We start from the raw sequence: 16,361 nt of genomic DNA on the forward strand, positions 1-16,361 counted from the left end.
TCTTAGTTAACAACATCAGATATGCAGATGATATAGTAATAATAGCCGATAGTTTACAAGACCTGGAAAGACTCATAAGTAAAATAGTAATGTGTAGTAGAGAGTACGCTCAACTCTCGCTCAATATCAAAAAGACGAAGTTTATGAAAATTTGTAAAAACAACCATAATACCGTAATTATAAACCGAAATCTTGATAGTAGAGGGCTAGCAGATCTAAAGAGTACAAAAGTACACTTACCTAGGAACACTTATAACAGAAAATAATGACTACACTGCAGAAATCAAAGTCAGAATCGAAAAAGCACGTTCTACTTTTATGAAAATGAAAAAGGTTCTATGTGGCAAAAATTTAACATTAGCTCTTTAAGTAAGCCTAACAAAATGTTACGTGTACGGTGTACTATACTATGGAGTGGAATCACAGACAATAAATCTAGACACAATGAGACGACTTAACGCATTCGAAATGTGGACCTATAGAAGAATTATGAGGATTTCCTGGGTAGATAGAGTTACGAACAATGAAGTACTGAGAAGAATAGGTAAAGAGAAGGAAGTTAAACTTACAATTAAAGAGAAAAAGCTACAGTATCTCGGACATGTGATGAGGGCGATTAGTATGGCATCCTGCGACCCATAATGCAAGGATAGATAGATGGTAGAAGAAGCATCGGAAGAAGACGAATTTCATGGCTTAAGAACCTGAGAGAATGGTTTTGATGCAGCTCAAACAACTATTTAGAGCTACTGCCTCAAAAATTAAAATAGCTATGATGATTGCCAACCTCCGTAACGGAGATGGCACCTGAAGAAGAAGAATACATCTTCAACACCAGAATTATGTTGAACTTTCTTTACTGTGATATGGACAATTCGCATCAATTTTGTCTTGTAAGATATTTTGTTCACAATCTTGTGTTTATTTTTATCAAAATTTTGTTCACTTGTTGCCTGCTTGATCTAGACCTGACATAAAAATATCAAATATGAATGCGCTTAGATAAATATTTTTAAAAACAAATTAAAAATATATTTTTACTGTTTTTAATTATTTTATTTTTATGTATGTTTTTAATAAAATCATAAACATTTTTATTTACTGTCAAGCGTTTAAGATGGTCGCCTATCTTTCCTAATCTACATACAAAACCAAAAAACGTAGCCGTTAGATTTCAAAATAATTGAGTGTGCTCGAAGAATTTTAATTACTATAGTTTGCTAAATACTTCAAATAATATTGATGACATTGGAATCAGAGAAACTTCTCCTCCTACAAAAAGCGATAAAATGCGGATTAACTGCGTTACGCAAAGCAATAGACAATTTCCAAAGCAAGGAGTGTAACCTCATACCGGTTACTTTCTGTCTGCAGGTCATTTTAAAATTATCTAGTTATTGCCGCGACGGGAATTACCATTCTTTCTGCATATTTAATTTTTATAGACGTTGTAATTTGTATCGTAAATCTCTATTCTTATAGACTGTTATTCTTGTCATTTTAACAGTTTATTGTGTAAACAAAAACCACAAAGAGTCTATAGAAATTTGTTGTTTATTACATCAAATCAATTTAAATGGTGTCAAACCACCCAAAGAACAATGCTATTATTAATGATGCTTCATCTGGGTCGCGTTTTTAGTTAGAATTTTAGCTACGCTGGTTAGTATAGGTTTTAAAGTTGTTTTATAGAGTATAGTTTCCATATGTAGTATATTTTCAATATTTTTTAAAGAAAATATTAAGACAAAACACACCAGAACAAATTTTCACTCTTTCTCGCTTATCTTCTGACTGAAAAATAATTTTTATGTTATTGTCTTTTGCTCTGGCGGCCTCCTTAGTCGTCAATAAGCAAAACCTTCGCACGCCAAAGCAAAAAAATACTCAACCCACTCATATAAAAATAGCTAACTGGAACGTAAGAAGTATATCAGCCTGGAACTACATAACAATTATATATACTTCTTTGGTTTGACGTCAATAAAACCCTGGCTACCTTCACGTCTATTTACATTTTTTACTTTGCATGCGAATTGTTGGAGTTGGATTCCCCTCTTAAGATTTTTTTTTTGTTTTTATTAACTTTTAATCTAATGTTTTAATCCAAATGTTTAATATAATATCTAATTACCCTAATAATTTAATATTATATAGTATATATATATATATATATATATATATATATATATATATATATATATATATATATATATATATATATATATATATATATATATATATATATATACCGGGTGGTGAATCGTCAATCGGGCAATAGGAAACTCAATGGAAAATTCTAAATTGTTAAAATCCTGCTTCCCCAATCAAAAGTCATAAGAAAGGTCTGTAATAAAACAAACGTTAAAATTGTTCTACAAATTAAACGTACTCCAAAATTTAATAAAATACTCCAGATCACACGTAGTGCAAGAATGTGTATGAAGTGTTGCGTTTGAACATATTTATGTAATGTTTGACAATATTTGAATTGTCAATATTTTTATTTTAAAATTAAATTATAAACAACAAATTTTACCAAATACGACTACTAAACTATAAATATTACTTTGTAAACAATAAATTATATTGTTTACAAAGCTCAGTTGACGAAAAATCGCAATAATGTTGTATTCAGGCAATAGTGCAATAATGTTGTGATCAAAGGTAAGATATTCTAAAACACTCCAATTTAATTTCAGGTTTTACAACAATTCAAAGAATTTCAATATCAAAAGGAAAAGACAGTTAGGTTAGGTTAGGTTAGGTTAGATGTCGCTATTTGCGCCTATACGAAGCCATGTTAGAGTTGCTTCCTAAGACAGAGAAGATTTATTTTCACGTTCAGAGAGACTGTGAAAGCCGTTCTGAAGAGGCCTATTAGGCCGAAATACATATAAGTGGATGCACAGGCGCCCTGTACGTGAAATCAAATCTTAACTGTCTTTTCCTTTTTATTCCGATATACTCTGTACGAGTACTAGAAACTAATTCGCTAAGAATTTTGCTTAGTTGAGGAGATATGTTGTGAAATGCAATTTTTAGATTCCCCATGTCTCTAATAACATCTTTATCAACGTCTGTTTTGCCTTGCAATTCATAGCAGGTACAGATTAAAGCAAAATTCTGAATTTGGTTTCGAAAATTAGTTTAAGGATTTTAATTTCAATATAGTTTTACTGTGATCCTTATTCTTAAAAATAATTTATAATAATTTAATTTTAATAAATATCTGTAAATTTTTGGTTAAAATAGATTTTTGACTTAAGATGCCCCCAGATAAAATAATCGTTAGGAGCTTGGTCTCTCGATCTCAGAGGCCACTTAAGGTTGGAGTTAAGTCCAATCAAACAATTATTAAAGCAGTTTTTCAGGAATACCTTAAACTTCCAGTTATTGTGCGCAGGGCATCCATCCATTTGAAACCAATTTTTTTTCAAAACCAAACCAAAAACTTTTTAAATTTTCCTCATAGAAAAATGGTCCAATAATACTGTGTTTAAATATTCCTAACCAGACATTTATTTTTCGACGATATTGGGTATGGCTTTCAATAATATCCTCAGGCCTTCTTGTCGACCAAATTCTATAATTTTGAACATTTGGTTTATTATTTAATGTAAATGTACATTCATCACTGCACAAAACGTTTTTTAAAAATTGTCAGTCTGCATTAGCCCTCTCTAAAATTTCGTAACAAAATTCCGCTCGTCTCTTAGCATTTCCTTCTCTTAGTTCTTAATGACATTGAAATTTATATAAACGGAATTGATTCCGTTTCAAATCAAAATTTTTAAAACCGTGGAATTACGAATATTAAACTTTTCTACAATAGTCCGAGAGAGAACTTCTAGGATTTTATACTACTGCTGTTAATACATTTATTTTATTTTGATTTTTGTAAAAATAATAATAATAATTTGCAACAAATAATTTATATAAAAAATCTAAGAAAGACTCCAGTGACATGAATATCAGTAACGATTATAATTTATCCAAAAATTATCTCGGGATTAATAGCAAAAGAAAAAAAAAATTTAATGACTTAATTTAATAACAGATCATGGAAAAATTGCAGATCTATTTAATACCTATTTCAGTGACTTGAGAAAAAAATATGCAGAGAAAATTGATACACCTCTCAATTATGTTGAAGAGATTGAGTATGTAAAAAATACTATATATTAATTTTCAACGAATGAAGATAAAGTCATAAAAACTATACACATACTAAAAAATAAAAAAATCAAACGCGGAACAAATTGCTCAAAAAATTGACTTATATAATATGTAACTGTTTCAGATTAGCTATAATTCCCAATGTATTAAAACCAGGTATCATTAAACCGCTTTTTAAAGGTGGAGATCGTAGTGAACTTGGAAGCAATAGACCGATAAGCTTGACTTTGAATCTCAGTAAAGTAATCGAAAAAATTCTAAAATATCATCTAAATAATTTTTTGAAGAAACATAATGTATCATTTGAAAGTCAATATGGCTTTAAAAAAGGAAAGTCTACAGAAGATGCAATTAGTAAATTGATAAAAAATATTTAGAATTCTTTAGATCATAAAATACCTTCTTTATGAATATTTGTAGATCTCACTAAAGCATTTGATATTGTAAACCGCACAATATTAAGTGACAGAAGATGTCATTCGTATGAATTTGTACAAAGGACGCATGGCCACAAGAGGTCATTATAAACACTGGACATAACTAAAAAATATTCGTGAAAACCAAAGCACTTTTTTTGGAACCACAATTCTATTGTCAAACTCTTTTTATTATTTACCAATAAACTGCTGTGGCCAAGCTAAACGCATGCCTAACATCATCAAATTTATGGCGGCATGTAACAATGCTGTAATTATTACCTAACATGCAAGTGTTTTGCACCAAGATCAAAGTGCAATTGTGTTTGCGAAGTGTTACCCGCTGTCGAACCCACAGTGTTAAATTGACACCTCGACCGGATTCATTGCATTCCCCACAGATTTCTGTAGCTTCAATGACTCGAAAGAGGAGCTTATTCAGCAGTTCAATAACGATAATTGGCTGAGTGAACGAATAATATTGGCGGCAAAAGGACAGATCGTCATTATCATAAGTGGCTCGACAATCCGTTGTGGATCTTGGCCTGCGCACAAAGAAGTCGCCACTCCTGTCAATTCCTGGCAACTTCCGTCCATCTTCTGACCCTGAGAATCTGTAGGTCTTCTTCCACATCATCAATTCATCTCCTTCGTGGTCGTCCTCTACTTCTTATGCCCGCTGGTTTTGAAAATGTTAATCTCTTCGTGTCAGTCAGATAGCCAAGCGGGCCAGGCGGCCAATTCTCATTCGCTTCACTGTCGAATGGTTTAGTGGATCTCGGTGTACAGAAAAATAAAAAAAGGCTAACGCAGCAAGTTAAAATTCTAAAACGAATCTGCGGCTTAGACTAGAATATACTGGTGTCTGATAGGCCTATGATGGAGCAGTACGGCAAGTGATAAGGGCTTGCGACTCGGTGATACTCCTCCATAGATCCCTACCGGAAGGGCGTGGCGCCTAAATACCGGTGTATATATATAATCTCTTCGTATATTCGTGATCTGACTTCCTAGCAATGTGAATAAAGGACAGATGTCGATGATCTTAATGTGACTATTCAGAATTTTTTTTCAGGAAAGTTGTTTTCGTTCAAATCAGATGACACAGTTATAAACCAGGATGACGTAGTTAAATATCCTACAGAGGTTTTAAATTCATTGGAATTGATTGGACTTCCACTTATCAATTTAAAATTAAAACTAGTATCAGTTGTCATTATGCTGCTGAAAATTATTTAACGTCAACTGCGCAATGCAGCGAGACTTAATATGAGAAGACTATTAAACAATGTCATAAAGGCAACGATCCTCAAGTAAAAATCCAAGGGAGAGAATGTCTTGATCCTGCATATACCGATGATTCAACCGAAGTTACCATTTGATTTTAAGCGATTACAATTTCCCGTGCATTTGGCTATGACGATAGGCCAACCGTTGGAAATTTGCAGAATTGAGTTGTAGTTTCCATGGTTTACGCATAGAAAATTATTAGCGAGTCGGTAAACCGTCATCGCTGTATGTTTACGCACCACAGAAAAAAACAAAAATATTATTTATCAGAAAGCTTTAAATTGATTCAATTTCTTGAGTATTTTCTTGTTTTTCTGTTAATTCTTAGCTATTGAATTTTCACACGTTATTTACGCCAGCTAGTTCATTTATAAATGTAGGAAAATGTCTTAACTGGATTATATTATTGAAGAATACTCGATACTATGATAGTACTTAAGTACTACAACTTATTTTCAAAGCAAATAGAATGTAGAATAGATATAATATATAAATCGACACTTTTATATTACAGAAAGAAGAACATAAACGACCTAATCTAAGTGAAACAAAGAAAAAACGTTTAATCCATATTGGTGATAATATATCGACCTAACCGATATTTCCACCTCTATACTAAAAGTTAAATGATATTGTCAACAACTTGTAGTCTAATCCTAATCTGATCCATTAATATATGCAAACATATTCATATGGTCGGTCTTAATATGACAAACTAAATAAATTGGAGAAATGCCATAAATTGATTATTGTCTTTAATATTTAATAAACAATTTGTTATTCGTAAGGTTTTGAACTTATTTAATTATGGCATGTGGCATGTTTTCACTGAAATTTTATAAATGGGAATAAGCCACAATGAATTGGAAAAAACATTATTTTGTTTTTATTTTTGACTTTCGATTGCAATCCGGAAATCGTTTTCACCAAATTTCTGAAATACAAATTGTAAATAATTAGTAAGTAACCAAAGTATACAGAAACCAACACACAATGACAGATATTTGAATTACAGTTTAAATCATCAAATATATATTAAAAATTTGATCTTTAAAACACTTACTGCAGCGAAAACATATTTTAGGAAAAACAACTATGTCTGACATAGTTTTGCTCTGTATCCATTGTCACTTATAAATAAGAAATTTTAAAAGGTAGAAGAAATAAAACAAAACAACAGTAAAAGAGATCTTAAAGCACTTCGAAGAAAACTAATTCTATACAAAAAATGCTTATCAGAAAAAGAACTGAATTTACAGAATACCTTGTTAATGTTATAATTTTTATCTGAGTGAAACTTTAAGATCACTTATTCTTTTGATAAATTAACATAAATCATACATGAGAAAATAAAAATAGAGTCCAATGGAAAGTTACTTCAATATTTTTGAAATAACTTTTTCGTAAAAGGAGAAAAATTAATGAAGTAAATGATGTAGCAAATTCATCAATAGAATTAAGGAGGAAAGAAGTTATCAGTAAGAATATACCAACACTAATAAGTAAACAGTAGGTCAGGTAGACATCATCTACAGTCCAACTCAAGCACAGAAAGACGAAAATTTGATATCAACCGAGAGCATAAACGTCTTCCAAGACTTTAGCCCTATGAAGTGAGTAATGCCTACTACACCAAGGCCAAGTAAATCTGAACTGTCGACATTTCATTTACCGCCAATTGTAAAAGGAATTAACAGGTTAAATCAAGGCAGTCTGAAATAAAGTTAGAATCATATCTAAAAATCTAAATGTAATAACCTACTTATTTCTGTTTCTGGTTCTAATCTAGAAAAGAAATATTAAGTTCTTTGGTTTCTCTCGGCATATTACACAACTAACAGCACAACGTCTTATTTTACATTTATTGAGATTTGGTCTCAAATCTCAAGTCAGAAAAAAAATGAGTGGAGTATTGCAAGACAAAAATATTTCCCCCAAAGTTAATCAAATCATTTCCGCATTAATAATCAAAAACAAAAAACATTAATTCCTATTTCAATTCATTGTGATTTATTCCCATATATAAAATATTCAATCTCGTGCGGAACTGTATAGAATATATCGTTTGACAATAAGCTTTCTTACACGAATTCATACCTTAACACTTATTCTTCGATATGATCATTTTCTTCCATTACTGGCTATTGTTCGGCGAATTCCAAGATGTTACTTTCTCCGTAATTTATAGCGTGAATCAATTGAGGAGCAGGAAATGGAAACATCACTGCCATCATCATGTCGATAAAATTTGTAGTTTATAGAAGGATTGCTTGTTTATCCGTGTTTCTCGAAATGGTGAATGCTTATAATACAGGAAATCTGATTAAACTGTATTTTTTTACCAAAATGGATATTAGAATTCTTATGTGACATAATATTATATCCTAATTGTAAAATTTTCATGTTGAATTTTTGATTTTACAAATATATTGGTAAGGATTTTTGGTTTGGTAGGGTTGGTTTTTTATTTGTAAATATTTTCTTCATACTTCAGTGTCATAAAAACCAGAATTTAACATTACCACTTAGTCAAATCTAAAATTTGCACTACACATGATGAAATAGTGTTATAAAAAACTGAACGTGTAATTTTCATGGTTCATAAGTTAAACTTTGCTTTACTTTCATCTTTTTAGAGCTGGATATCTTTGTAAGGTAAATCTTTTAAAAATTTTTGGCAAATGTAAATTCATACGAAACGTCTTTTACAAGAAGAAGTACCAAATAACTTCGTTACGAACTTTATCTATTCAACATATCAATAGTATTCTTCAACACATCCAGTTTTCCACACCATATTAAAATGTAGAGAATACACAACATCTCACTAATCGCATTTTTACTCTCAAACTGATACTGTTGCAGCTCTGGCCTTCTCTATACATATTCTAATTTCTTTGCTAATTTCTTAGCTCTCATTTAAATTACAATCAAGGTAAGTGATACTGTTGGTTCTCTTAAGTTACAAAGGACAAAATGCAGACATGTCTTGCTTCTTTTCGTATTTGCACCTTTTCATAATTATTTCGGTCAATCATGAGGAATGCACGTTTATGTTAGTAAACATTTTTAATGATACGTCGGTCTTTATCATCAATACCTACCTGCTGAAGAATGGCTACCATTTCAGTATGTTTCACTCGATCAAAGATCAAATGTCATTACTACTTTCAATTACAGCCTCGTGTCATCTTCTGTGACCTTATCTAGAAGCATATACAGAATAACTTAACTCTATAATTCGTCTTCCAGATTGAAAAACTACAAGTATGACGGAAAATAGTCTTTTTTATCTTTGAGAAAGAAAGGGAAAAACAAACTTGGACAAGTAAGACTGAAAAACTCACGTCATCATGTGTTAACCAAAGAAAAGACCCAAGATGTTAAAAAAATATTTGGAGGTAACTGGTCTACTGACTTCTGACCCAAACCCATGTCTTGGTTGGTACAAGAGTTTGAGAATCAATGCTATTGCATAATATTGATTAGAACTCATAATCCTTTTTCATAGCAAAGCTACAAGTTTTTCACGCTTCCTGAATAATAGCTTATTTGTGATTAAGCTAGTTTGCATTTCACCTCCTTAATATATTGTTAAAGAAATTCTTTAATAAATACATTTTTAGAACACTTGAAGAAATGAAAGTATATTCGTAGCGAAACATTAACCAAAAAAGTCCCTCCATTAAAAATTTCTCCCAATTTGGGTCTTATTGTTAAACCCACGGTAATAAATCATCATCAAGAAGAAACCAAATTCAATTACCTCTAAAGACAACGCAAAATTCGTAAATCACCTCAACTTTTAAGGCATCCGAATGATGTGCGTAACACATCTGTAATTACAGGTACCTTGAATGGCGGTCCACATGTACTTCATATCAGAATTTTCTCCTAATTAAACGTAATCATTTTGTCGTGAAATATTTTAATACCATCATAATATTTTCGCCGTAATTGTTTAACACACTTACACGGCACGTTATCAAAATCGGGTAAATGACAATAATAATTATTGTATTCAGCAGAGTATGTGAAGAGAGATTTAGCGCATTTTCACAATTATGAAAATTTGTGATTTTTTTAGATATTTCATCCTTTCTTACTAAACATGTATGGTAATTTAAGCTTATTATGTACTAATTTACCAAATTTTTAAAAAACATTAAAAATAATAGTGTCAAAAATCATTCGTATACGAAAGAATATGTTGTAATAAACAAAATATTTATGAAGGTGAAGGTGAGAGGGTGAACAAATTATATGGAAAAGTGACACAATTTTACTGAAAAATACTGAAAAAGCATAGAAAATTCTTTAAAATAAGAGTTTGTAAACTGATTTTTTTTTATTTATTGCCTAATTATTGCAAAAATAGCTTCTAAAAATGCACAAAAAACTTAAGTCTCACTTGAAAATAGGAAAAATATCACAAATATTCACCTATAAAATGTGTCAAAAATTTCACTTAATATTTATTGCAAAATTGTTTTTAATTAATGCTTTCAGATGCTGCGGCATATATGTCAGAAGCTGATGTTAATTTAAAGATTTTTTATCCTTAGCCCACGAAACAAATAGAATAGCAGAAGATATAAGAAATCTGTTTCCGTTGATGAATGAATTTGAATATTTTATGGAAACAATTTTCGTAAAGGCTCTGTTGAGGGTAAAGATATATAAAGAAAGACTTCCCGATGTCTCTTTGCCACCTGAACCACTAATTACAAGGGCAACATGGCTCGAAGTAGTTTGAATACTAAAATGAAATAAAATTGGTAATGTAAGAATTTAATGATGATATTTAAGAAGTCTTAGCAGCTGCATTAAACATGAACATAAGTACCACGAGATATAAACACAAAGACATACACAAAATAACATGGATAAGGCCAGGAATTTATTTCTATTTAACCAGGAAACCATTTACAAATCCACAAAGAATTTTGGATAAGGTTGTTGCAGCGAGTGAAGAATTTGGTCTGGCACTAAACATAAAGAAAACAAAATTCATGATTATACCAAAGAAAAATATTAGATACATCAATCTACAAAATAATAAGACGATAAACAAGTTCAGGATTATAACTATTAAGGGACAAACATTAATGAAAACCGATTATACCAAAAAAATTAGAGGTAGAATAGAAAAGGCTAGAAGTGCATTGAATAATATGAAACAAATATTATGTTGTAGAGACCTCAGCCTAAATCTTAAAAAAACCAGTACCAAAGTGTTGTGTACTTTCTATTCTTTTGTATGGTGTGGAGACATGGACTTTAAATAAACAATGTTTTAATAAATTGGAAGCATTTAAAATGTAGACATATCGAAGAATGCTGAGAATCTTCTGGACAGACAGAATAACCAATGAAGAAGTACTTAGAAGCATAGAGAACAGCAGGGAGATAGTGGATTCCATCAAAATAAGAAAACTACAATATCTAGGTCATATAACACGTGGTGACAGATATGAATTAATAAAACTAATAATGCAGGGAAAGATTCAAGCATAGGTAGAAGAAAAATGTCCTGGCTGCGAAACCTCAGAGAATTGTTTGGATGCAGCTCAACTGAACTCTTTCGGGCTGTAGTGTCAAAAGTTAGAATAGCAGTGATGATTTCCAACCTTCGTCGCGGAGATGGCACGTAAAGAAGAAGAAGACTAGGAAGTCTGGAGGGAAACCAAATAGACCATAAACTGATTAAAACGATACACAAAGAATCGATAAATGACGTTAAACCCCAAAGAAGGGCCAACATCGATTCGAACGATGAGTGCAAATTAGCAGTAGAAGGAAAGAATAAAACAAGATTGAAATGGTTAAGCCCAAACAAAGAAGAGGAACGAGAAAAATACAAATATCAAAGGCAAAACACAAAGAAAATAATTAAATCGAAAAAAAATTAAAAAGTAGAAGAAATTATGAACGAGATAGCATATAAATTTATGTGAGTCAGTAAAATTAGTAAATAAATTAAGTCAAAAATTAAATCGGCACTTAGAACTAATGGTCAATTAATTAAAAAAAAAGAAATATGCCTTTACGTTGTGGCTGTGTCGGGTCTTGTTTCTTAGGCATATTTCATTATTCGTCATACACTGTCTTAATAAATTCTTGACTTCATCTCAGTGTTAATGTGTCTGTTTCGCCATATAGTGTTATTAAGGCATTCTGCCAGTCTATTTGCTTTCTGTACTTGACCTCTTACTTCTTTGTCCAGGTCTCCATAGCTGGACAGTGTAATTCCCAGGTATTTTATTTTCATTACTTGCTCAATGCTAATGTCATCAATTCTTATTTTACATCTGGTTGGTTCTTTGCTGACTACTATTCTTTTAGTTTTCTGAGATGAGATTTTTATATTAAATTCTTTTGATCTTATGTTGAATCTGTGTACCAGTCTTTGCAGACCATCTTCATCTTGGGCTAACGATATTGCTTCATCTGCGTAAAAGAGTATTTTTATTTCTTTGTTTCCCATTCTGTATCGTCTTTCTTTGTTAACGATTTTGACGATTTTATCCATGATCAAATTGAAAAGCATGAGGCTCAATGAACCCCCTTGTCTTATTCTGCTGCCTATTTCTATAGGTTCTGTAAGTTGTCCATCTATTCTGACTTCCATTTTGTTGTTGTGGTAGATGTTTTTGATAGTTTTTATAATATCTAGAGGAACTTCCCTATTATTAGGGAAACTTCTCTATTATCTTTTTCAGTTTTTGTTGCCTTTAAATCTAAGCTCTCATTATGACTACTTGTCTGTTAACATAATAATATAAAAGTTGAATGAATATAATATATTTAAGACTAGGCTTCGTACACTTAGAAAAGGTGTAAGATTCAGTCAGTGTAAGACACAGGGTATTTTAAGCTTTCTTAAAAGCTTAAAATTTAGGTTTTCTTATCTTTTTTAATAATTCGTTTTGTTTTAACATTGCTGAGTAATCAAACAGATGAGAGAAATCATTAACGATCACATGTATTGGCTACTTATGAAGCAAAAAGCTCAATTTTTAGGCCGTCAAAAAAAAATAGTAGAGCCGGGCCAAGAAATTCAATAAGTAAACATTATTGAATATAAACATAACTATCTTGATCTAAATTTTTAGGCAATTTAAGATTGTCAGCAAAAAGTAGTATCAGTTTACAAATAATAATGAATACGATTTTTAAAAAACTGACTATTTTTACATCGCTGTATCTACGAATTTACTCAATAGGTTTCAATTTACAAAGTACTCATTTACATTTGTATATCCCGGTTTTTACTATTTTTCTCTTGTGAGGTTAAATTTTGACAATTAATTGAAAATCATAAAATTCCTTTTCTTTACCTATAAAATAAAACTTTCCTTTTACGGTTTTGTAAATTATTTTATCAAAAAGTTGACATTATGATAAAAAAAAACGAGATGCTCAGAAATATAGTTCCTTAAATATAGCACCTCGAAAAGGTCAAAAGGGCTGTTTTTGACCATTTCGAGGGGCCTTATTTAATAATTAATAAGACAGAATAAAAGATATAAAACAAAAGAAATACATGGAACAAGAAGCCTCGAATCGACTACATGTAGAAAATTAGTTCATATATTGAAAAATAATAAATATCTCAAAGTTTTCTCCCCATACTACCATGTGCAGTTTATACTTAAATGCTAACAAATGAAATAGACTTAAAGAAGTCGTCACAATGGACTGAGCGATGCTGAGTATGTTCTTACGTTTCAGGAAGAATCTTACTATTCAGATTTTTTCTTTTTTTGAATAAGAAACAACTGGATTAGAAGGAAAACAATAGTAAAAAGCATATCAGAAACAGCCCAATACGAAAGAAGGATTTGGCTCAATATGCAGATAGAATAGAATGAGTATATACGTAAAACACTAAAGTAGAAATGCGAAGATTTCTTGGTTCACAAAATTCAGATTTTTGCTTTAATCTGTACCTTCTATAAATTGCAAGACAAAACATACGATGCAAAAAGATGTAAGAAAGACATACGGAATTTAAAAGTTGCATTCCACAACATATCTCCTCATCTAAGCAAAATCCTTGGTGAACTGGTTTCTTGTACTCATAAAGATTAAACCGAAATAAAATAAGAGACAGTTAAGATTTGATTTCATGTATAGTGTCTCTATATATTGCGTATACGTACTTTATCCTACCAGGATTCATCAGAGCGAATGGTATAGAAGCTCTAAAAGTGACATCAAATATTTTCCGGAAAATCCAGATGAATCCTGGTAAGATGAAATACGTATAAGCGAGTATACATAGGCACTATACGTGAAATCAAATCATAACTGTATTTTTTTTAATATATGCAATTGAAAATTATTTACTGGAGATCAAAAAGATAATGAGAAACACCAGAAACAAGATGGTATAATGAATACAAAAGACTAGGCAGGACTAAATTGGGTAAAGAAAGAACAGGGTAGAAATAAGCGGAAAAGGCTCTTGCGCAGTTCTGGATGCACCAAGAAAGCTAAAAGAGAGACGAAGGAAGACAGTAAAATGTAAATCAAGACAAATCTTTTTTTTTATTTTGGCTTGGACAATTGTCATTCAGCCAGTCTCAATCAACATGATCGTTATTAAAGAATTTAAATATGTCAATTAACAAATCTTAACAAAAGGTGTTTAAAGTTGTATTGGGCAAGTTAATATACAGAAAAAATGGAGAGCTGTTAAAAAGAAAAAGAAGAAAAGACTATTAAAAGCATTCAGTCAAAGAACTACGAGTATGTGATATCACATTGTACAGTGATAGACACATTTACCTTTTTTACATTTACCTTTAGTCACTTTCTTTGCTTGAATTTTCATATTTTTTTTATGATATTTAAACGTAATAATATTGATATATTAAATCGTATATTATAATCTTAATTTCTTGTTTGGAGTTAGATAAAGAAAAGTACTGAACGCTTAATTGGGATACATAAACAAACTAACCTGATATCAGAATAAAAATTGAAAATTTGAGAATGAAGTTTTTAAAATATGATAACAAAATCAAAAAAATATAGTTAATTAAAAGAATAAAGAATGCATATCTGAAGAGATTAAAAAAAGATGGATATTAAAAAGACATTTACACTCACTGCTTAAAATGGGCATAAAATATTTTTTTTTGTTATTTGTGGTTAGGTATATTTTAAAAGCTTTTTTTCTAATATATCAAATGTATTTAGCATGTCTGAATTGTTATTATGAGTAAGGCAAATAAAACTAAATTATTAAAATTCTTTTGGTTTCAGTCATAAAAGTTGCCATATATCCAAAAACAAAAAAAAACTTCTTGGATACTTTAGAAAATTAAAATTATTCAAAAGCTTCTCATTTTTTGAACCTAGTTAAATAATTTTTGATTAAAAACAAGTTATTTTATTTAAAAATAGTCCAAAAATATACCAAAAACGCTTAAAATAAGAAAAACTGCCAAATTTTATACGACCTAAACCCCTTAAGAGTATTTATACAAAAAAAATGATAACTACTTCTACAAAATGACATTTATCCTTTTATAATAACACAACTAATGAAAAAATATGTAAAGCTTTTTGAAAAAATCAAAGTTTCATTGCCAAAATAATAAAAATATGCAAATATTACAGTTAATTAATGAATTGGTTTTTTAAATTATTTCAATCTGATCTTTTTTGGAAATAAAAGCTTAACTTAGCCCTAATTATGTTATCGTTTAAGACACTTTGGTAGACATCAACATTTAAACGCGAATATTTTTGTAAATGATCAACCTCGCGAAATGCGGCACAAAAATCACAAAAACAAAAAGACACTAACCAACAGCAAAAAGCACTTCATCTCGAATGGTTTGGACCCCTCTGTAAGGGGATTAAGGCAGTGTATTTACTGAATATTCTATTCTAAGAACTGTAGCTTTATACCGGGCGGTATTTCGTATTCTGTCAGTGCTTTCCCCCAGTAGGTCAGTACATATTGGAGAACGTATATGATGGGCTCTCTGAATTTCGCTTTCTTCGTGTACTCAAGATAAAGTTGAGCAGGTGGGACGTGCAATTACAGAATACTTCCTAAATATTTTGCATTAATTAAATTAGTTTCCGGTGTTAGTTGAGGTTATGTTGTAACCGGCTGATTCGAGTGTGCTTCGGATTTTTTGTTGATCTAACTGTTAATGCCCTCGTATGTTATATAAGGGTATAGAAAATGAAATATATTGGTGTTTTACACCTCGAAAACGAGTTATTTTAATTAGGTTTATTTTGAAAGCCATCGGATCTGAAGAACTTAATTACATAGGAGATAAAAAAGTCGTGATAATTAAGCATCTCGATTTTAATTATGAATAACTGTGTCACAATATTCACCAGTCAACAGCTGATTTCTTTAGTTCCTTTTAAATATTAAAAATTGATACATGTCTAGAAATTTTCGGTACAATCGTTTCCCTATCGACGGCTTTATCAACTATGTAT

General features: G+C 30.7%; 1 protein-coding gene across 1 annotated transcript in view; it reads right to left on the reverse strand.

Moving 5' to 3' along the window:
• The window catches only part of LOC140439129 (uncharacterized), a 36,280-nt gene extending 20,458 nt beyond the window's left edge, over window positions 1–15,822 (reverse strand). Inside the window, exon 1 of the mRNA XM_072528834.1 lies at window positions 15,706–15,822. Within this exon, the coding sequence (XP_072384935.1) occupies window positions 15,706–15,726 (21 nt within the window). The 5' untranslated portion in view covers window positions 15,727–15,822. The remainder of the gene's footprint in view (window positions 1–15,705) is intronic.
• Between the last annotated feature and the right edge of the window lie 539 nt (window positions 15,823–16,361).

The sequence above is a fragment of the Diabrotica undecimpunctata genome, chromosome 4 (assembly GCF_040954645.1).
Source record: "Diabrotica undecimpunctata isolate CICGRU chromosome 4, icDiaUnde3, whole genome shotgun sequence".
Classification (NCBI taxonomy): domain Eukaryota; kingdom Metazoa; phylum Arthropoda; class Insecta; order Coleoptera; family Chrysomelidae; genus Diabrotica; species Diabrotica undecimpunctata.